Source organism: Haliaeetus leucocephalus, unplaced genomic scaffold (assembly GCF_000737465.1).
Source record: "Haliaeetus leucocephalus isolate CR32 unplaced genomic scaffold, Haliaeetus_leucocephalus-4.0 Scaffold262, whole genome shotgun sequence".
In the NCBI taxonomy this organism is placed as follows: Eukaryota; Metazoa; Chordata; class Aves; order Accipitriformes; family Accipitridae; genus Haliaeetus; species Haliaeetus leucocephalus.
In genome coordinates, this window is record NW_010972698.1 from 8,024,701 (window position 1) to 8,048,122 (window position 23,422).

Here is a 23,422-nt window from a genome sequence, read left to right on the forward strand (position 1 = left end):
GTTGGGTTTTTTAAAAGCATAGGTGAGGACTCTGAGATCAGACACTGCACCCAGAGCTCCGTTTGTCTAATTTAATTAGCATTGGTCTAATGTCAAGACTACACGCTTCCAACTGAAGACAGTTTTGGACAGATTACCTGTGATAATCAGCTTTGTTAAAACACTTTATCAATATAGAATGGATCCAATTTTCTTCAAAACCTGTCTCTCCTCAATAAAGGTGTAGCAAGATTCTAGATATTACAGCTCCCAGTAGCAAAGCAATAGTGCAAACACCACCCCATTTCTGTCAGACCTCATTCAAATTAAAGTATGTGAAAATGACAGGCCAACAACAAATGTGTATTTAGTATAGTCAGCCCTATTCCTCCATGGCTGATGTAATCCTATTGTGTTTAAAAAAAAAAAAGCCATCAATAACCTACTTTGCAGCAGCAGCGAGTTAACTGGAGTTGTGTTTTGTTTGTTAATCCAGGCAAGGTCATGCTACTGTAGAATACCTGAGTTTTACTCTATGTGCATCATCCAGAACTCCATGTAAGCAGACTGCAAGTTTTACTGATGGTATTTTGTAAATCACTTCTGTGGCATCTTATGTGAAAGAAGTATGAGACTTGTTATTTTTAAGCTTCTAATGTTTAAATTTTAGCCTCCAAAAGGGAAACTGATTTACTCTCATGTAAGTAGAGCTTAGCTGTTAGGCAGGCTCAGTTAAAACAAAACAAAAAAACCCAAATACATAATGAGAATTTATTTCTTGCATTGCATGTAATTGCAGAACATTGCTGATTTATCATTAGAATACAACGTAGTTATTTGAAACCATCATTCTGGGATGTGGTAGATTTGGAGGGGGAGGGGTTGACTGAAAATTAGTGACCTATGTTCTCAACTTGTGTCCTGTTCCTTATACAGCCAGAAAGCATTTGATGGGAACCGCAGCCTAACATACTGGCTTACCTGGCAGGCAGCTCTCTATATCGTGTTACACTCAAAGTTCCCTGATGTTGTAATGGGCACTAAAATTGCATTGGGTTGGTTAAATACCACCTCGCCTACTCTTAAGGCAGTAACTTATTACTTTTGCTGTTCATACCTTTTTTTTTTTTCCTTGCAAGCCATTTAATGACATCTTACTGTGATGTGCAGCATTACTGCTGCATTATGTGCAGGAACCGTGTCTCCTCTTCCAGCCCCCACCCAAGGTTCTGTGTCAAGGCTGTTCCTGAAAGGTGTTTGTTTAACCTTCATTGACTCTGAGGCTCTAAGACTTTCAGTGGCAAAGATCTTGAGCAAGTAGTTCAGTATTTAGTAAGGATTTACTTTTGTTTTAAAGTTCTGTGTCTCTTTTAGAATGTCACTTAGTGTAAACTTATTCTCTGTTCCTCCTCTTCCACTGGTGACAGCTCTTTTGTGCCTTTGTTAGGGTAACGCTGTATGTAGTTGAAGGTTAATCATCTCTTGTCCTGTGCCATTCCCCTTCAGGGCAGCTAAACTTCACTATACTCTTCCTTCACAGCTCAAGTTTTCTCATCCCACTGTTACTGTAGTTCTACTCTGGCTTTCTCTAGACATCCCATGTTTTTTGAAGTAGAGGGCCTAACTATAATCTTGTATCAGATGTGTCCAAACTGGATTTTGTTTCTCAGACTTAGGAGGATAATTTTTAAATTCTGAACCTGCTTTCTGAAGAACTTGCAGCTACTTTGAGCTTTTTAGAACTTTCACATTTAGGAAGTGACCTGCTCCCTCACACTTCAGTCCCATATTGTATGTCCTTTCAGTCAAGCACAGGATATCATCTGCAACTATCACATAAGGGTTTTGAAGCCATATACTATCACTTCATCTGCGTCCTAGTTCCTTACTTTTAATAATGTTCTTACCGAACTGCAAGTATGATATTTGCAATTAATCTGTGTATTTGAAGGCAGCCTGATGTAATCCTTCCCCTTCTCCAAAAAATGCTTGAAAAGCTGATGTGTTTCAAATTGTCTTTGGTAGCACATCCACATTTAGTTCATTTCTTGAAAGAAAAACTAGGCCCACTCTAGGCTTTGTTTTCAACATCCATAGCATGTACTCATTGCTGCTTCTTTTGAGAAGTTCTTCTAAGGTGTGCTCAGTTTCAGAGAGAATGTGAGGCGCTGAACAGTAACTACAGACAACTTGTGCAATATATAAAGATTTTTCAGAACACAAACTTGTTGAACCATTTAAACTGTATTCCACTTTTGAAATGTTAACGTTGTGTATATGTGTGTGTGTATATATATATACATTGCAAATAGCAATCCTCAGTCAACCAAGACACAGAAGATACCTGCAGTCTAGATAAAATACATTTCATATAAATACATTCATGGTTTAAAAAAAAAATCATACAACCTGCTGACAGACTCAAGTGCAAGTAACTTTCTTACATGTATTTAACTTTTGTGATGTTAACAGGCTGACTAAAGGCTATTTAATAGTGACCCCTTTTAAACATGGAAAAATTGGTAATGTGGCTCCAGGACAGAGTCATTTAAAAAGCTGCACTGATAGGGGAAGTACTTCTTGTTGTCATAAGCCAAGTGTATGTTGTCTTAAAAAAAAAAAAATTCTTTTTTAGAAAAGCTATTTCCTTGTTCCTTTTAGTGACTGTTGTACTTCCATGCACAACTCGATACAGTCAGCTTTATATACCAGATTTTCTTTCTCCCTTCCCTCTTGGGGTTCTTGGAAGATGAGCTGGCAGTGTTGTGGACTGGCCACAGAAAGTTATGCAGGGGGAAGTTTGAAATTGGTCCCAAGGAAAAGGGACAGTATAGTTAATGAGTATATAGCCATGATTTATTTTTGCCAAAATCTGCTTGAACTGGAAAAAAGAAAAATACACATACATGCAATAAAGGAAAAACTTGCCCTGAAATTGCAAGTTAGTGTGTTCAAAAGAAGCATCGTACAAAATCTTTTACTTTCTGTACAGTGACAATACCAAATAATTTTTCATTTTAACCATCATATACACAACACAAATATTATGAATAGAAATCTATAAATACTTTAAAATGAATTTGTAATATATAGCAGTTGAGGGCCACAGCTGTACAAAATGTAAGCAACATATATAAAACCATTAAGAAAGTGCAAAGTAGAACAGTATCAAGAGCCTCCACTTTTTACAGCATTTACGGTTCAAGTGTGAAGAGCTAGCAGGGATGCAGGAGCTCAGTTACAATTCAAAAGACACAGTACAGGATTCTGCACACAAAATGATGAACTATTATTAAATTATAGCTTCCCACTTCTTCACATCTATGACTTCCAGTTAATAAGAGAACACTTTTATAATGAATTTCTGTAAAGAGTGATTTGTCCCTTCTTACAAGTTCTGTAAAACAAAGGTTCCCTGGTCACAGACTACTTTTCTGTAAGTAAAACAAGACAACATGGGAAACTGCTGTTGGTTTCTGGTTGCCTTGTTATGCTTACCATATTTAAAAGGTGAACGGAAATACCTTTCCATAAAGTGAATACAGACTAAATTTAGACCCTGATCCTCTACATTACAGACAGGTAACCTGTACCATTACTCAATATATGTGAAGGTCTAGAGCATCAGTGCCTTAAAAACAAAACCCCTCAACAACTCTTTCGAGTTTCAAATCTGCTTAGAGACAGCTGCCCATCAATTTCACTGTTGTTTGCCAGTCAAGATGCAAGTTTTGCATTCTGCATTCAGGTGATGATTTCCCATCAGTACCTCCTGTAGCAGTGCAAGTCTTTGTTTTCTTTTATGCTGTGTCCTACTGGAAAGCTCTGCTTGAATTAAAATACAGTGGCAAGTAAAAATGTACTTGGTGAGTTGGAAGTTGAAATATTCAATGCTCTTGAATAAAATTTCAAATAACTTGGGTTAGAAGGCTTTTCAGTTCACCTTTATTTCAGTAAGTGTACTTTATATTCTTTTTTAGGCACTGTAAATATTCAAGATACTAACTGATGTGCAGAAGAATCCATCCATTCTCAAGCAGTGCATTATTAGTGATCTCTAGCAAGTTCTTGACTAAAGTTATCTTGTTTTTGTTTTTAAATGGAGAAGGGTAGACTTTAAATACTTTTTTTCCTCCCTTGCTAAGTATCTTACTATGATAGAAGAACCATCACAATTACATAATTTTTTTCTCTTTGAAATATAGGCCAGACTTAAGAATGAATTAAAGAGAAGTTGCAAGCAGTCTGAATGTGCTAGAGAAGCAATAATAATAAAATTACCTGGTCGTACTGCTTCACATAATGATGTCTGTCTCAAAACTGGAGATGATCACGTGAAACTCTACAAAGACCATCAGTGTCTAATCTGCTAATAATTAAGAATTTGGAGTCTTAAAATATTCTCTGTTGTACTTGATACAGATTATAGGAACACTCATCCATTTGGTATATTTTCTCAATGTGTGATATCTACAGTATACACAGACATCCAGAACTGAGGCATGAGAAGGAACCCTCTGCACAATTGTCTGGTCAAGGTAACTTGTTTATTTGCCTCCATACATTCTTTCGATGTCGTTGAGGTAATGGTTTTTCAGTTCTTTCCTTTTCAGCTTGAAAGCATCTGTTACTAACCCAGTCTCTGGGGTCCATGGTTCAGGGCTTAACCGTACTTTGATGGGTATTTCAAACCTTTCTAACTTCACTGCAGGGACAAGAAGAAACAAAACCATGACTAAGATTACATTGCCAAATGAAATACTAATTCACGCTACCTAAAAATCTAAGGTGAGCACCCTGTAGCTTGTATAGTAAGGTGTCCTACTTCATGAAGTAACCTTACAGAGGGGCCACAAGCAAATTTAATCTTGTACCAATGCTGAGTGCTGGTTAGTGTGCAAATATTCTAATAACACTGTACTTACAGCTCATATTGGATGTGACGGTGTAAAAACTAAAGTTTGCAACAAATGAGTGTGTAGCCTGAAGATCTGAGACTACTGTCACAAGAGGATACACTGAAATCTAGAGCTGTATCTTTATTATAGGAATGTAGTAATAACTAGATTAACTCAGACTAGTCAGATATACTTCATATTTAAATTATAATGAAATACTTCTATACTTCCCATGGCTGAATGACTCTTTCCCAGATTTTTTCCTTCCTTAGAGTTTGTTTAGAGTTCAAAATAAAGGGACATCTCTGTATTTTTGTAACATTAGTCACTTATTTTCCCTTTAGCTGGAAGCAGTTGCTTGGCGCGTGCACAGCCTCACTGCAACCAAAGCCGCTTCTATCTCTTGCCCAGGCAAGAGGCCAAAGAGGGATAAGCAAGGGGAAGGAAGGTAACTGCTTTGGGGAGAAAGGCAGGGAGCTGCTGCACGTGTGTAATACTTGATGGACTTTGCTATCAGCTCCTGCAGATAGGCCTGGAATGGGATCCCACATCCATAGACGTGGTGGGATGTCCAGGGCAACTTGTGGCAGCACAGCCTCAAGGTGGCAGCAAATGAGGGCGCTGGGGAGCTCTGGCTCTAAGTCTGTCTCCAGGTGCTCTTCTCTCTCTACCTTCCAACCAGCGTTGTAATGTACTCTTTCATCTTACTTAGATACCTGCCTGCTTGTGATGAAGGTGCATTATGTTCTGCTAAAAATGAGAACGTTCTCTTCAAAATAGTTTTGGATAAATTAGTTGTATCTCAGTGGTAGATTACTATCTAGAAGGTAGAAAAAATGTACAAGCAAAGATTTTGAATAAGCAGAGCTATATGGATAGTAATTTGCTTAGCTCATGATAGAAAAACATAGATTAATACATTTAAAGCCAAGTGTGAGACCTACTGATTTTTTTTTTTTTTAAAGGCAAGACTTAAAAGTGTTTTTCATTTCTTGTTTTCTCAGTTTCAAAAGGCAGATTCTCCTCTCTAAAGTTTGAGGGGCGCTGCTTAGCATGTGCTTCAGTCCAGTTTTACTACTTCCTTGTATAAGGTGCCAAGTGCTTTAAAGAATTTTTTCCCCAGTTAGTTTGTTAATTTTTTGGCCCCATCAAGGATTGATGAGGCTTTTGATGATTCGGTACCAGAGCAAGGAATAGCAGGCTTTTAAGCCATTACAACCACAAGGATTGTGGTTGTTCAAAGCTGTACGGGACAAAGTTGCATGGGAAAAAAAGCTTTGAAATCTCTTGCTTAACTAGTTTTCTCACCAGCAAATGTCTTGTTACTTTCTTTCCAAATTCACAGCTCTTTTGGAACTTATTTTAACTGTGTTAGACAAGGAACCTGTCTCTAGAATTTAGTTGAAAAAAAATTTTCAGATTTTTTTAGAAAATGAAAAAAGATAAAAGTAGTTAATACGACCAAAAAGTGTGTCAGTTCCTGGGATAATAGGCAACATTTTCATGTGATTTTTGCCTCTGATTACACTCTTTAAGTTTTGGCAGATACAGAGGCAACAGGAAGAAGGAAGAACAGTTAGTGAGGATAATGGGAAATTTTTGCTGGATAAGCACCCTGAGATTGGCTAGCATAATATGCCGCTTTACTTACTCTTGTTTGCCACTTCTTTAATCTCTCGCAGTATTTCAGCTTCCATTGTAGGATTGTTACAAATATCTACCCAGGTTCCACTGATGCCTTTCTGCTCAGCTAATGCCGTCAGCTTCTTCTGATTAGGGACCACAAAACTGATCACGTAAGACTGGTCACTACCACAGGATGGCAACAGAAAGAAGGAAGAAAGATTCAAACAGCTGAGACTTCCATTTCAGGGCGTAAAATGCTTACTTGATGCTAGATACACAGATCCATAGTGCTTTCTGAACTGTAATTATTCCCCCATACAGAATTCTTCTTGTACATTAAATCTTCACAACTGATGACTTATCAAAGGTATTCTAAGTTGTTTTACGACGTTAGGTTTGATTGGTATCATGCTTTGCTGTAATTTCATGAGTGTGCATCTTGGTTTAGCTTCCCAGCTACATCTGGTGTTTAGCTCGTTCTCCCTTCAGGTAGTGTGTTTGAGTTGGAGGAAGGAGAGGAGAGACTGGGACTATTTCCAAAACGTAGTGGAGAGCTTTGGATCAGGCCCAAAGCATCCAGATCAACTTTTCTCTGGTATTCTGACAGAAAGCCAAAACACATGCTAAATATAATGATACCCGTTTGGGGAAGGGATAGGATGGAACTGGAGTGTATTAGGATAGGAGAAATGCCAACAGAAAGAGATAGGTCATTTCTTCAGATTTTAGAGAATCTGGGCACCCGTGCTACTTCAGAGATTCTGCTTATAACTTGCACTCTGGTAGGTGGGTTTGTTCAATGGAAACCATGGAAACCGATAGTATATCATCAGAGAAGTGGGCCAGAGCCTGTATTTCACGTTTACCCTAAATGGAGTTTCTAAATTAATACCACTCTTACCTTTTGGCATAAGCACAGATATTGTCAATCAAGGGACAGTTCTTCAGTGCTGCCTCTACTTTGCCCAGAGATACATATTCTCCTGCTTGTAGCTTTACCAAGTCTTTCTTGCGATCTAGGAGTTAAGGGTGAAGGAAAAGAAAAAAAAAAAAAGCTTGTTCCATTTTAAATTCTTGCATTTCCACAGGCTCATTTGCAAAGCCACTATATATGTATTTTGTGCAATGCTATGCAAAATTCTTAATGAATATGAATTAAAGCATCTTACTAAAATTTTAAAGCGGCTAATGGCATGTATGTATTCTGCTAACTTTATAAAGGCTTCTGTAAAAAAGTTTATATAGCACTATGCTTCTTGTCACACAACTTGTATGAAAGTGATGGGGACTCTGATTTTAAAGCTTTGTAATTAATACCAAAAATTAATCTTACATTTAAAGTCCATGTGCTAAATTTAGAGAGTGATAATGTCACAGGAAACAGCATCGCTTCCAAAATTTTCCTACAGCTGTGAGGACTTTTGGGAATGTTTTATACACTGTGATTCTGGTAACCTTAAGCTCTGGCAAAACCAACAGGATTAACAGCATGCTTATAACTAACTATGTTTAGTCAAGATCTTGTAATATATTAAGATATCAAAAATTGAGGCCAACCTATGATCTGCAGACACCCATCCGGATGAAATTCCCCTATATCTCCTGTGCAGAACCATCTCTGACCGTTCTCATCAACAGAGAACTCTTCTGTTGTCTTCTCTTCATTTTTAAAATATCCCATTGAGACGTTAGGTCCACCAATTAGAATTTCTCCTCTAGGGTTAGGCTTGTCTTTATTAGTATAGCCCCCTGAAAACAAGAAAATCCCCACACAATTATTTTTTTAACTTGTATATTCTGCTGCCAAGAAAGTATTTTGAAACTTCAGCCTGAAGTTAATGCACACAAATTGATGACTATTATAAAAATAAAGAACAATTACTTCATATGCCACACCTAGCTAGGCAGATAGGCAAAGAAACCAGCTAAGCTGTGGTTACATTAGTTACTCTGAAATCAAAACATTTAATACTCTCACCTTCTTGCCAGTCTCTCAACTTTATTTCACAGCAAATAAGAGGAGCTCCAACTCTGCCAGTGCTGTAATCAGCAACTTAGGGAGAGAACAAGGAAGAATACAGAGATTTTTGTCATTTGAAATATAAACTCAAACCATAAATAAGGCAGCAATTTATCTCAAGTTACTTTATTGCAGTTAAGAACTACAGATATTTTGACTTTACAAAAAATCCACTAAACCCTCATATATATGTTCTGTATCTTAAATTATGTATTTCCAGAAGCATTTTAACTACCTTCTGTAATTGTTCCAGCTCCACAGGTTTCTGTTAGTCCGTAGCCTTGACCAACAGGACAGCAAAAACAGATGTTCATGAATCTTTGTGTTTGAGGCGAGAGTGGTGCTCCTCCAGAAAGCATCATACGGACATTCCCTCCCAGTAGTGCCCTTACTTTTTTAAACAATAGTCTTGAAAGAAGGAAAAAAGCATTAAAAAACATTCACGCTGCTCACTTTTTATAAAAAGACACAAACCTTCTTTTTCCTTTCTATCTGGAACACCTTAAAAATTAACTTAATCATTCACAGATTTTACTAGACAGCAGGGATAATCAAAAACGTTACCTCTTGTGTAACACTTGAAGATGGCAGAATTCCTGTAACTTAACTAAACAAACTTTCTAATTTTGTTACTTAAAAAAAAGCAATCCAGTGAAAACTAACTAGTCATCTGTTCTGAAGATTAGTCATTCCCACCATCAAATATCTTACCCGTTTCCAGGAAGAACTTGGATTTTTTCAGTTAGTCATTAGATGGTATTTTCATGTTGGATGAGAATTGTCTGATATCAGATAGCTTAGATGATTATTCTCTTAGACTGTCTTAACAAATCACAAAGAAAAAGGTACACTTGGACTGTGAATTATACTTACACGTTACACAGAGGTGCATCGTATCCCCTCTTGATTTGTTCCAATTTGTAGTCATAGCCTATCTTGAACAGAGTCCTCTGAATATAGTTCATCTCCTGAACTTTACTCATGACATTTTTATAAATTCTGTCCATTATTTCCTACGAAGTGTTAAAAAAAACAAGGAAAATTACCACATAGAATAGACTAGCATGTGTAAATTAAATTCCATGTTAAAATAAAAACCCCATATTATTCTTCCTTTAAAACAGATAATACAGTAAGAGCGAAAATGTCTGCATCACTGGTTAGGCAATGCTTAATTAGAATGTTTTAAATGTGTGATCAATTAGTCAATCTATAGACCATCGCAGCATGGAGGTATTTGAAATGGGTGGAATGAAGTATCAAAAATGCAGTAGAAAATTAGTGACTTAGCCTTACTTTCCTCCATTGGGTTTTTTCTCCTCACACCAGTATCACTAGAGAGGAAGAGCCCTCATGCTGTAGCATATACCTGAGATTAGAAAACTTGCCTTGAATTAGGCAGACGGGTGAGTCAAGGGCTGCAGGTCTTCAGGCATACCACAGTAATTCATAGTACCTCTTCTGTTTCTACAAACAGCTTTCTAAACTTCAGATTTGGTTTTAAAATACCTTCCACCCCTCGTTCTGAAGATGTCTTCTCTACCAACCACAGCTACAAATCCTGGGTAACATAGCATAATGAAACTTGCTATGTTATATGGCTTATGTTACTGGTAACACCTTCACCTGTATTTCAAATGTGACTAACTGATTTGGAAAGTTTTGAATTCAAGTTTTAGCTAAATCTCTTTGCTAAAGGTTGGTATATGCCATGCAAGATTGATCATGCTTAGGAGTCCTGACGCTGTACTTTATCCACAGCAATTGGCAAGCAAAAGAGAATGAACTAAGAGACTTCATTTCACCGCTTCCTTTTCCAAGAGAGGTTTTTCAACTTTCAAAGCAATGTGGTTGCAGTAATTCTAGTTACCTGACAAAACCCCCACAATTTTGTCACAGGCAAGAAATTAATTTCCATTAAAATAATAAGCTTATGATCACTAAAACACACAGAACTTAAATAGTGTTCAGACTGGTGAAATATTTAACAGAAGTTTAAGGATTGGCTCCTTCAAGTTTGTTACAGAGCACAATGCTTTGAAGTATTTACGTGCTTTCTAACAAGTCAAATTAAATTTGAAAAGAAAGCTATGAAAATTATGTACTTTGAAATATCAGAGATCAAAACATTAAAGTCTTATTAGGAACTACTCTCATTAGTGTTTTTTATTAGTTCCTTCAAGTCTTCACAATTAGGATTTAAGACAAACAGGAATTTCAGAAAAACTGTACACTATTTTCAGCCCAGTTTACCTGCAGAATATCATGTAGTATTTCCAGAAGCCAGACAAATATCTTAAAGCAGAATTAATTGCAGGTTTTTTTAGTCTTTTAAAGACTACAGAGGCGTGACAAGATATTCAGAATTACAAAGGCTGGAAGGAACTATTAACCCTTACAATAATGTTCTGATTGAATCAAATCTTTAGAAATATTTGTGTGTCTGGATTCTGTTAGAATTATTTTCCATTTCATTCCTATTTTACTTTCTAATCACTGGTGATGTTATGTTTTGATGATAAAAACATGACATAGTTCTAGGGAAAGAAATATTTATTAGATTATGTTACTAAGTGTTGTTCCTACTAGGGCTTTCTGATGTGTTTTTTCCTCTTTGCTGTAGGTTGTTGAACTCTAGATCCTGTATGCTATCAACTGAAAATGGATCATCAGTTTCAATTTTATTTTTTCTTTGCTAACTTCTTTGTGATATTAAGTCTGTAGACTCAAGACATTTAGGTGGGGTTCAACATGATCACTGTTCTGCAGTTAATTCATGTGGAGCTGTCTGCATGGACTTTTTTTTGCACATGCATGAAATATACTCCTTCCAAGAGGGATTATGGCCGTATTTAAAATTTACACTGGTTTTGCTGGTAGTCTAGCATTTGAATTCTCCCCAATAAATAAATTTAAATGGATGTTTTACAAAAAGCTGGGGTTTTCAGCCATATTAATTTTCACTTGGTTAATTATTAAGAAAAAGACCAAGCCTATATATATGATTATTACTTTATAAAATAAAAAATGCAAGTGAGTAATTAATATAGAAACTCTTGGCTATTCCCAAAAGATGCTGCAGAACAACCAAATCCAACCAAAGCTCACTATTCTTAAATGAGATTAAATCCTCCTACTCACCCATCACCACCATGTGGCAAAAGCTGGTGCTACCAGTGTTATGAGCAACAGACATGATATGATCATAACAGAAGCACATGTGATTCCAGGACATATGAGGAAGGTTTTTGCATTAGAAAGATGCAAACACTTGTGTATTTTTCAGATAGCACTAAGACCTTGTGGAATGCAGAAGCCTGGTCACCCAAAGACCACCATAAGCTACAGAAGCAATGGGAGTTATAGTTTCCTGATCATTTTTTCTTGTAAGAGGAGACTAAGCATGGCCTGCTTACCCTAAGAACAGCAAGAGAGACTTAAGTCTAAGTGTTACCTTGGAGGCAAGCAGCTGAGATTAAGCATCCCAACAACTATGGCAGCGCAGTTTAACTTGCTAAGTTCTGTCACTCAGCCAAACGCCCATATCCTGAAAGCGTCTGTCTTGGCCAAAGCCACCCTGCTTTCTCCCTATGCAAAAAGGAGTTTCGGACTGTGAAGGTCAAAGACTTTTTGTATCCTATTGTTGTATCAGTAGCTCAGTAAATGTCACTTGTGACTATTAAAACACATTTACAGTTTTGGATCAAAAAGGCTCTTGGCTTTAGCACACATATATTCTTGTGCTTATCTGCAGCATCAGTACTCGGTTCAAGCAACGACAACTGGAATTTCTGTATTCTGCTTTTTTCCTTTTAGTGACAGTTACGTACATATGAAGAGAAAAAATGTTAGCAAATAGATTTTTCTAGCATGAACATGATAGAAGCATCAGGTTTTTGCTAAACATATCTGCTTCCGTATACTTACAGGCACGGCTGCCATCAACGTAGGCTTAAGTACAGTACAGTCTCCTTTGCTTCCCTTCTTAATTTTACTGGACTGTAATAAGGAAAAAATGTCAATCTATGGAGCTGAAAAGCAAGCAGCTCTTTAGAAAAGGACTAAAAAAAGAGGGAGATATATTAGCATGTAATTTGTTTAAATCTCTTCCCCTGTCCCTCCAAAAAACATTTCCTGCATATTTCCCCCCCCACACATTGTGATGGAAAGTGATGATTAACAACAATTTCAACAAAAATACTAGATGTTTTACAAGCCCAATCTAGTTAAGTCCACTTTGTAGATCTTTCTCTTACCTCCTCCCCCTAGTACTTGCTTTCTTCTCCATCTTCCTCCAGGAGTTTTTTTTTTTGCCTGATGTAGTCTCTATACCAGCAAAACATAGAGCAGCCTTTTTTTCCAGCTTAATTTGCTCTTACTTAATTGTTAAATGGAAAAAGGCAAAGGGCTAAATAGAAGATCTACAATAACTGGATAAAGAACTGATAAAGTGAGACCAAAAATTTTAAATCACTTTAAACAGTCTTATGTTCAGCTAATTTCTTAATAGCTGTTCTTATCCTGATATCCAGTGGATAATGCTATATGCATTTATTAGGTTTTCTTTTACATTTCCTAAGTATCATAAAAGTAAAGGTTTTAATAAAACTTATATGGTATGACCCCCTGCTATAGTTCACCAGGAACATTAATTTGCATAATTTTATTAAAAATTACATTTCTGACGTGTGCCATATACATCGGCATTTCTTTAATGAAGTAGGATAGCAAGCAAGGAGAACGCAGACTGCAAAAGCTAAAATTTGCTTTTGCTCCCCCCCCCCGATGCCCCTCACCTGATCGGATAGCGTGAGTGGAGAGGAATAGCCAATCCTGCAGCCATAAGTGATGCAAGAAATTTCTGCTGTCAATTCTAATACGTGGGCCAGAGGCAAATAACCGATGTAAGTATCCTTGGGTCTAGAAAAGGAAAGGATTATCTAATTAACAATGATGCACGGGTAGACTGAAAATACTGTTTAACAGTTTTATTGTGTGCTTAGTTATTACTTTGTGAAAGACTTGGATCACAAGTGAGGCTTATTCTTCTGCACGCAAGAAGGGTGTGATTTCAAACCACAGTTTATAAACAAAATGGGGAAAATCCTACCTTACTGAAATCAGTATGAATTATGGGATTTGCCTTGTTTTCTAGGAAACTTAAAGATTCCTTAGTGCTCCACTGCTACTTCCTCTCCTTGTGGGAGATTTCATCCCAGGTATGAAACTAAGGATGAAATTGCTATATTTTATAATAATCACCAATGATTTACAAATCCTTGACAGTCATCATAGCGTCTCCTTCTAAGATATATTAGTAGAAAGAGAGCTGATCACTGAAGTACTGAGGCTTATTTCAGGAAATAATTTCTCAGTGATTTCTCAGCAAGAAACTTAGAGCTGTCACTTAATAGAAGCTTTTAGCATCAAGTCAGAACTGGTTTTATATCCCATCACAAAAGTAGTTTAGCAACACAGCTTATTTCAGCTATTAAACCCTTTGTGAATGCAGTGACAAACACACCCGCATTCATGAAGAATTTCCTCAAAATATTAGCGTGAAGGAGTCTGCAGTTGGTTTTACTATCGTCAATGCGCAATTTATTACTCTCCTGCTCATTTTGGTGAAGTGCACTTGAGCAGATTCTGCAGCATGTGCATTATCTATCCAACAGAGCTGTCTCTAGATCAATGGACGTGGTAGGCTCTGACAGACTTCCTAAAGTGATCCTAGCTGCCTGAAAGCTCTAAAAAAAAATTTCCCAAGTTTGATTAGATGAGGAATCTCCTTATTTGATGGCATCTTCTGATGCATAAGAGTGCAAAAATCCATCACAGACCTAAAGCTAAGGGTAATTAAAAAAAAAGGTAGAAACAGCATGTGAGACAAGAGCTAGAAGGGTGTCCTTTTCAAACAACAGGGTAAGTTCACAAACACAAGATATATTTCTTATAAATTAAAGATTAGTAGGCTTAAAATAAAGTTAAGAAATTTGGTAACACCCGATGCTAGCAACAGACTTTTATAAACTTGCATATTTTTGGAGGTTCTGTTTTATCTCTCCATACACATGACAACTAAGTGTTTCTTACCCCAGTCCAGGTATTCTCTCGCACTGTCCTGTCATTCCAGCTATTAAGTTTTTATGCATCATCATCACTCCTTTAGGTCTCCCAGTGGAGCCACTGGTGTACATTACTAAAGCCAAGTCTGTAGGAACAGGTCTGCTTGGCAGAATGCTTGCTACAAAATGCAGGAGAGAAAAACTGTTATTGATTCTTATTTACTTTCTAAATTGTTATTTCTGTAATTAATCAATGTGAAAGTGTCTGTAATCAACCAATGTGAAACAGGTGCATCAGCAGAGGTAAGCACAATGTTGTGGTAAGCTAAGTGGTTGGTGGTGGATGCAGATGAAGAGACTAGTGGTCTGTTTTTAAGAGGAAGGGAGGGAATGCAGATTTTGGAAGGAGTGACAAGTATTTGGGCATCTACACAATCTGGGTGATACTTTTGCTATTATGTCTTATAGCTGACCGAAAGTTTCATAGAAAAAGCCTTCTGAAGACGTAGTAAACCTGTCAAGAGCAGTGAAGGGGAGAAATACAGTACTGGAGAGAAAATGGTTGAGGAAAAAAACCAAAAAAACCCAACACCCCAAAATGCTGCAAGTCGGCTTTTCTGTCAGTCACTCTTCCAAAGCCAAGGTTGAGAGCTAAGACTACTTTTTTTTTTTTTTTTTTTTTAAGTGAACCTTCCTCAGGTAAGCTGCTAGTTAGTGGAAAAGCAGTAAGCTTACAACACTTGACTTTTGATTTTTGTTTTAATCCCTTGGCATTCATTCTTAGGATGAAAGTTATTAGCTTTCATGGCTTTCACAGCTAGAGAGGCAGAAGTGCCTGCAAGGGAAGCAGAGTTTTCAGGGGGGGTGGGCGGGAAAAACAAACCACCAAACCACAAAACACCACCCCTCAAGGTAACTGCCGGTTTGTATCCATACCTTAAGCTGATCAAAGATAAGCAGTTGTAATGAATGTGTGCTTCCCTGCAAAAAGCTCCTTTGCCAGTTTATCTCCTCTTTCACTGAAGAGAGAGATCGGGCTAAGCACAGACTGCTGATTTAAGGAAAAGAGATGATCAAGGTTGGTTTTTCCTTCCTTAAAGCAGATGTTTACAGTCACTCCTGGCTGCCAAATGTAGCAAGGGATGTAATGGTTATTCCTCTAGCCCAAGGTGCTTTTTAGCTATAGGTTGGTTAAGAAAAAAGACATTTCCAAGCCAACAAGCAAAAAAAAGCCTCAGGTGCTTTCTCCTCTTTTCTTAGGAAAAATAGTGAAAATAAGATGAATAAAAGGTAAGAGTAGCAGAAAATGGAACACTGCACCGGATTCTATTTCACTTCCTAAAACAAAGGTGGAGTCTTAAATTATTCTGATTATGGTTTAGAAGTTAAAAATAAAGTTTTATCCTAAAATATCTGACACTTGAACAAAGGTGCAGGACGATAAATAGAGATAAAACAATTCTTCCGTTTATTTAAGGAAAGCCAGAGGATGAACTGGTAATCTGCTGCTCTCTTTGTGTTAGAGACCTGCACGGATGGGGATTTTTTCTGCTACGCATCCCTCTTAACCTAGGTCTGCTTTCACTGTTAACATTGCTTCATTAGTTCTCTGTGAAGTGATTCACTTACCGTTTTCTGGTTTGGCTCCCAGCTCTTCTACTGTCTGCATACTATGAATTTCCACATTTTCAGGGTATTCCGATTTATTGATAGTCTTCTTGTCCACATAAATGATATGTTTAAGACAGGAGACTTGGGGCAATGCCGTCTATAAAAGAGAAATGAAATTTTTAGTACTGATAGCACTGTAAAATTATTATAGGGTTGCTTGTAGCAGGTGAAGCTGGTACCAAATTACCTTAAGTTTGCTCTCAAGAAGTTCTACACTAGTGACCAGATATGATGCTCCACACTCATTGAGACCATAGGTAACTGCCTCTTCACCCAGGGTGGCATACAACGTAACGACTGTTACAGTAAGGAGAGAGAGAACATGAAAGAAATGTTAAAGTAATACTAAATGCAAAAACTGTTGCTTTAGCTCACTGGAAGGCATTGGGGGGGCGTGTGTAAAATTAACTCAGTGAGGAATTTTCTAATTTGGAAACAGAACAGCTTTTAATTTTTCCGCATCAGAATTTTATGCCACAAGAGATCTCTGGAATGAGGAGGACAGTTGTACAGGAAGCATTTCTTTGACCACCCTCTTGGTAAACACTGAACAGGCTTCCTAGAGAGGTGGTCAATGCCCCAAACCTGTCAGTGTTTAAGAGGCATTTGGGTATTGCCCTTAATAACATGCTTTAACTTTTGGTCAGCCCTGCATTGGTCAAGCAGTTGGACTAGATGATCATCGTAGGTCTCTTCCAACTGAAATAGTCTATTCTATAGAAGAAGAGAAATCATCAAACCCCAACAATACTGCACTAAGCAATCACAGAGTAAGCAACTGAGAACACGTGTTCTGCTCCAGAGCTCTCTGCAACCAGAACTCAGGGGGAGAGGTGATGTTCTAAACATCACAGGGCACCAGTCACAGCACTTCTACAAGCAGCTCTTTCAGCAGTGTCAGCTCCTTTGCTTGCTCCTGTGAAATTACAGCTGGGGGGCAAGGCAGAGAATCAGACTGGTTTTTGTGTTGCCAGATTATTTTTAACCCTGACTGGGTACAGTGATGCCACTGAGTGCCTCGCAGGCACCAAGGAGTTCACCTCTTCCCATCATCTCTCTATTGAAAAAAATACCTTTCTTTTGTATTGTCTGCTATCTCAAGCTCTAACCTCCAAAGACCATTAAGGGAATTTAATATTCTTGTGAAATAGGGTTCATGTGGAAGGGACAAAAAGAGAGTAATGTTGTATAGCTGATTCTTTCTGCCTCTCAAAGCATGAGAATCAAGACCCAATTAACCATCCTCTCCTATTTCAATAGCAATGTCAGCTCTTCTATTATTGCCCTTTAACAGCCTCTCTGCATACTCTACTGTATGACCTTCTCACGCAGTTAGCTACTACTAATACTGGAAGAAAAATAGGCAGCCTAGTGCAAGCAAAAACATAAGGTGGCAACAAAAATAAGCTATGGGTCATAGTGTGTTGTATGCAGACTGGGCCTATGAGTGCATGGTAACCTTTGCCACTTCACCAAGAAGTTTGTATGCATTAAGTCAGATGAGAGATTTTTGACAGCTTAAATAAAATTTAAAAAAGAAAAAACCCATATACATAATTGTAATGAACTTGAGCAGCTTAAAAATGTCACTAAACCCCCCTCAGACTAGCATATGATTTTGATTACCATTCTTCTCTCTTCTAATAACTATTTTATGTTTTGGATGCATAAGTCAGAATACAGACAGAAAATACTATAAAAACATTCCACATTTTGGGGGGAGAAATGTAACTACTGACATCTTCAGAGTATTTTAAAAAAAACTGAATAGTAACCGTACTGTTCTGTCATTCTAACATCTAGAACATTACTACAATAAAATCAGAAAAAACAGTCTCATAAATATGAGCAATTTAATTTTAGGGATCTCTGCAATGCATAGAATAGACTGGAAACTTCTAAGAATCAGACCATAGGCAGAGTAAGTTTATAAAATTCTTACACCATCCATGACGGGATTGGCAGATTCTTAACAGCCAAACCAGTGCTGAGAAATGGTTCTAAAATACATTAGAAGTAAACAAGTTCAGCACTCACGAGGAAAGTTGTACTTGAAGCAGGTTAGGGCTACAATCATCCATTCTGCTCGGGTCTCACAGAATATGACAACAGTACTCTTTGGGGTCAGTCCCAGGGCAGTCAGTCCACTCCCCAAGCGATTCATCTTCTCATTTACTTCTTCATAGGATAACCATCTGTAAGTTCCTAAAATTAACTGGTGAAGAAAAATAAACCTGTGATGACAAGAAGCTGCTGATACAGCTCTACAAGCTTACGTGAGCTGGTGCATAACAGCGTTAACCGCACACACTGCCATTCATTAAGAAAAAAAAAATTGCTTTCATTTTTGTTGAAGTAGAATAAATAGTGCATCCTGTATTCTGTTATACTTTACCTACTATAAAATGGATGGTTTATATCATAAGATAACAATTAAGGAAGACCTCTAAGGAGACCTCCATTGTTGAGGCTAGATGCAAAGCAGCTCAAAACCAAATCAGAATTAAGTACAAAATTGTAAGTTTTACCTTTTTGAACACTTTTCCATTTGGTTGCATTTCATTTTCTTCACTCAGTATTTCTCTGGTCCCAAGACAGTCCTTCTTCCCAAATTTTGCTAAAGCATGGTCAAACAGCTTGTCCAATGTGTCTGCTCCAGGAATGTTTATGTTTGCTAGTGAGTCAAGATGAGTGACAGAACGGTAGGGGCTTCCAGGTTTGTCCGAGATGGGTTTAGCTTTTAAACGTTTTGCCATAGCCTTTTTCTTCTTAGCATTGGTAAGAAAATACCATGGAATAAATACAAGCATACTGTACACAGATATTAACAAGTACACAGGCAGCAAGAGAATGGCACATACTTCTAGCCTAAGTTTCATTGCAGGTATTTAAAAAAGAAAATCTCTTATTGTGTTCTGAAGAAGGCAAGAGCAAAGCAGCAGTGTAGTATGGTGTAGGAAGAAGCAACAGTAAGTGAAGCTTAGGTAGTTCTGTTTCTGAGTAGCTGCTAAAATTTTAGTAACCTTTGAGAGCCAACAGTGGACACCTGTGGGTGAAGACCAGAGCCAAGCAGAGAGCAGGAAAAAAAAAGAAAAAAAGAATTAAATTAGTAATATTACAGTCAGTCCATTAGTTTTAGTCCTTCTAAGAGTTCACTTCAAATGCTTCAAGACAAAGGAGACTGAAGTAACTGATTTCAGAGGCATGTACACTGCATGAGATAGCAGTGTACTGCTCTGAAGGCAAAAGAGGATGAATCTTTTCCATACTTGTTTGTTGCATCCACAAATATTTACTTTTCAAAGACTTTTCCCCCTTATCTCTGTTTGAATAGTTCAGGGCTGTTGAGATGAAGTCTGTCCTTCACATCATAATATTGTGTTTAAGCTACTTGAGTAATGCTACAATTGCGTAATTATGGGAAAGGTCAACAGTTGTTTTCCCCCTAAATATTTGTACTACGGAGAAAAGATACAGTAGATCTCTTTACTGCTTTTCAGATTATATCAATTTATATTGAGATTAAAATGTATCTTGATATAAGGTCCTGAAAAGTCTACAGGTAGTCATCTAAAAACTATGTAATATTCCAAAACTGCTTTATTAACTTTGCCCCAGCAACGGAATTTTTTATTTTTTACTTTTCAACTATGAGTGACAGGCTCCTGGAAAGGCATTACACAGATTTGCTTTTCCCCCTCCAAAAAATACTTCAATATATGCATTTCAGAACTCCAGGTACAGAAAATGGAATCCAATTTGACCAATTTAACCCAATTTAAAATAAAGCAAAATTTGGCAAGATTTTGTCTCCATGTCAGAAATCTCTCCTCGTTAAGGAGGAAAAATAAGAGGCAAAGGTACACTAACAGAAGAGCAGTACCTCAGACACTCAGGGGAGTGAGTAACGCTGACTAGGTTATTGCAAAGCCCAGTCTTTCATGGACAGAATCCAACAAACAGAACAGATGAGAATAGGAGAACTTCCAGGGCTCCATCAAGAATTAAAAGAACGTGGACACACCTCAAAATGTACCTTCGTTAACGTATTTGCCACCCTCAGGTGATGAGGGAGGCTACAATTAACATGTCAGGGTAGTAGCAGTCAGATGACTGCTACTAACAGTGTAACAGCAATCTATCAATGGGTTTTTTAATAAGAATTCCAACATCTGCAGTTGTGTTGTAGCTGATATCAACAGCATTTAATGTAATGTAAGATTAAGAGATCTGCAGGTGCTTAAAATAACATGATCACCATGTTAGTTTTTTTAATTAGATCTAGAGAATAAAATTACTATTGAATGATAGTATAATGTACTAAAATAAGCTCAGACTTGTTCAGAAAAAAGAGTATTCTGCATATTTCTTTTTATAAAAAATGGATGCTACATTCTTTTCAAAACATATATGCTTATTCTGCTGTAGTTAACCTCATCATCATCAACTGCTCAGGAAACAGTCAAACTTCAGCAGAAGAGATATCATTTTACTTTCCTAAGCTCCAGTTCTCTAAAATGAAGGTTTACTGGTTTATAGTACAAATCTTGTATGATATTTTCATTCCAGTTAATTCAGTGCTCCAAAAGCAGCAGTTGAGCTTGTATTTAAAACAAAAGCCAGCCATAGTGCTAAGACTACAGTAAGAAAACTTCAGGGCATGCCCAAGATTAGACACAATGCTAGATGTTAAAATAAACCCCATGGAGAACTCCCACTGCTCTTCACCTTCCAACAAAAAGCATATGACCAGACACAATGACTTGGATAAAAAGCAGACTTGTTGGACTAACGCAAACAAGTTCATATACTGAGACAGTACTATAGCTTTTATTCAGGCTGAGTAGTAGCTTTTTCAGAAGTAGTCCTACTGGTAAAAAAACTACTCGCTAATAATTGAGAACTGACTAATTTAGAAAGGGAGGAGAGGAATGGGCTCATATTTACTTAAATTCTTTAGCCAATGTTCTGGACTGACCACTACTATAAAAAGACATTAACTTTTCCATTCAATTTAATCTCCTGTACATTAATTTTGTATTTCACCTATTTAGTTCTTGTATAACACTGAACAACCACAAAATTTTCAGAGTATTTTCTGTGTACATGTTATTATTACAGCAGATACAAAGAACTGAAGATCATACTTCCACACATTGATTTGCTTACTACTTTCTAATGAAATCTATATTGACTAATGGTATCTATTAATATATACTTATTGCAATTATCTCATCTTTCCACTGCTATTTTCCACTCCCTCTTATTGCATATGGGCAATAGTGAATTGAACTGAAGTCTCTGGCGTAAGAGCTGTCCCTTTTCTTACCATGTCTAAAATGGTGGGGACCTGCTCCTCTTGTCATCTAAGCACTGATGAGATGCAAATAACATGATGACTTGCAACAGTACTGTCATGATTCAAACAGATATTTCACAATATCCGGTTCACATTTTATTACTGATTATCAATACTAAGTCTTTAAAACTGAACTAGGTTGCAGAATGGATTGTAGGACTGTGCGTGAAGAGGACTGTGTTTGAAAAATTACATCCTACTGATGTCATCTAATAATCCTTTCTACATGCATGAAATGTGTGGGTTTATATGTGAGATGATCTTCAAGCTGACTAAGCAACAAACTCAACTCAGTATTGAACACTAACTTAAGAACTTTTACAGTTTACTGGAACAACTTTCTAACATGCTAAAAAACCTCATCAGAATGTTTCAAAGTACTGCCTGAAATAATAAAGTAAGATTAAAAGGTCTTAATGGGAAAGAATGTTTTCCTAAAACTGGCACGCTGTTGAAATCACTTTTAACATTTGAATTTTAAGTGCATGTACAAACACACTTCATACACTTGCAGCCGGTTAAGCTAATGTTCACATTAGCAAAAGTTAAAGGTTGCATTTCTTTCACTTTGAAATTTCAGATTCATTTGAAATACTTTAAAAAGTGTTTATAAAAACAGATAACTTAATTTGTACACATTTGTGGTAATTTAAACTGTTTCTATCTTGACAAAAATCAGCTGTAATTCTTAAAAGACATCAGTTAGAAAAACTTACTGTCCCAAAAAGACAGACTTGGCCTTTTCCTTTGAACATATTCATATAAAAAACTGACACACACACACACACACACACATGCATATATACACACTCATAGGTATACTTACAAGGTATCTGACAGCAATGAGTGGGTTTTCAGTGATAATTAGATCTGTATTAAAACAGAAAAACAGAAACTATTAGAGGTTGGGAATTTTTGTGCCTTGCAGAAAGAAAGAATCTTTAGAATTTCTATCCTAATCCTCCTGAAGAAGAATAGCCCATGAATTTCGACAAAGGTGGCACACGCTACCCATACAAGAGGAGAGCAATGAAATTATTGGAAAAGACTAAGCTTGCAAACTACAGCATACAGATAAAGACGAAGGTACCCAAAAGGAGTTTAGTTTTTAAGGGACCCCTCCCCCCCCCGTTTAAGCATGTTCTGAATAAAGCTATGAACAGAAGCTTAATTTAATTTAAAAAAAAAAAGGCAAGAAAGAGACTTTCAGATTCTATATGGTCCATTTTTCTGTCTCAGGGCAGAAGCAACAAGACCTTTATCATTTGTGATGGATGAGTAACAGCAGAAACATTAACTCAGTACCCAAAAAAGTCGTAAGGAACATGAAGTAGAGTTTGGGTACTGAGGTAAGAGGACAGTTTACAGAACAAAAGCATGGTTATGTAGGTCCCATGACAAGTGAAAAAAAAAGATGCCTATATGTAACTACACAGATATGGCTTCAAAAAGTCTACTGCATAATTGTTCTCTTGGACTACTTGGTTTTATATACAGAAAGCTTTTAACTGATGTTTAACCTAGTTATATTTTATTAGCCCTCCCCGTAAGTCTAAAATTTCTGTCAAGGTACCATTTTTTACGGACTGAACCTGTGTTAAACATCCCTTACAAAATTCTCCCACAACCTTTTTCTCTTGAAATATGAAATAAGAGGTGCAACAATAATGTTTTTAGTGTTACTGCATTTGCATGTGGCTGTATAAGATTTTGATCCGTAACGGGATGATCCCAAACTTGTGCCAAATAAATTTTTACCGTATTTTAAATAGAATGCAAAACAAACTGACATACTGAACTTGCA

At 37.0% G+C, this 23,422-nt stretch overlaps 1 protein-coding gene across 3 annotated transcripts in view; it reads right to left on the reverse strand.

Annotated features, from left to right (window-relative positions):
- Positions 1-3,619: 3,619 nt before the first annotated feature.
- Positions 3,620-23,422, reverse strand: part of ACSL4 (acyl-CoA synthetase long-chain family member 4) — a 40,415-nt gene continuing 20,612 nt past the window's right edge. Inside the window, exons 2-16 of one of the 3 annotated variants that reach the window (XM_010569023.1) lie at positions 22,445-22,488; positions 18,788-19,024; positions 18,297-18,474; positions 16,447-16,556; positions 16,218-16,356; positions 14,617-14,767; positions 13,320-13,443; positions 12,451-12,522; positions 9,397-9,536; positions 8,759-8,931; positions 8,482-8,556; positions 8,061-8,252; positions 7,405-7,519; positions 6,529-6,686; positions 3,620-4,684 (exon numbers count right to left, since the gene is read on the reverse strand). In XM_010569023.1, the coding sequence (XP_010567325.1) occupies positions 4,527-4,684; positions 6,529-6,686; positions 7,405-7,519; positions 8,061-8,252; positions 8,482-8,556; positions 8,759-8,931; positions 9,397-9,536; positions 12,451-12,522; positions 13,320-13,443; positions 14,617-14,767; positions 16,218-16,356; positions 16,447-16,556; positions 18,297-18,474; positions 18,788-19,015 (2,013 nt within the window). In that variant the 5' untranslated portion in view covers positions 19,016-19,024; positions 22,445-22,488 and the 3' untranslated portion in view covers positions 3,620-4,526. Of the gene's footprint in view, positions 4,685-6,528; positions 6,687-7,404; positions 7,520-8,060; positions 8,253-8,481; positions 8,557-8,758; positions 8,932-9,396; positions 9,537-12,450; positions 12,523-13,319; positions 13,444-14,616; positions 14,768-16,217; positions 16,357-16,446; positions 16,557-18,296; positions 18,475-18,787; positions 19,196-22,444; positions 22,489-23,422 lie in introns of those variants that run through there. The other 2 variants (XM_010569022.1, XM_010569021.1) reach the window with 2 other exon arrangements.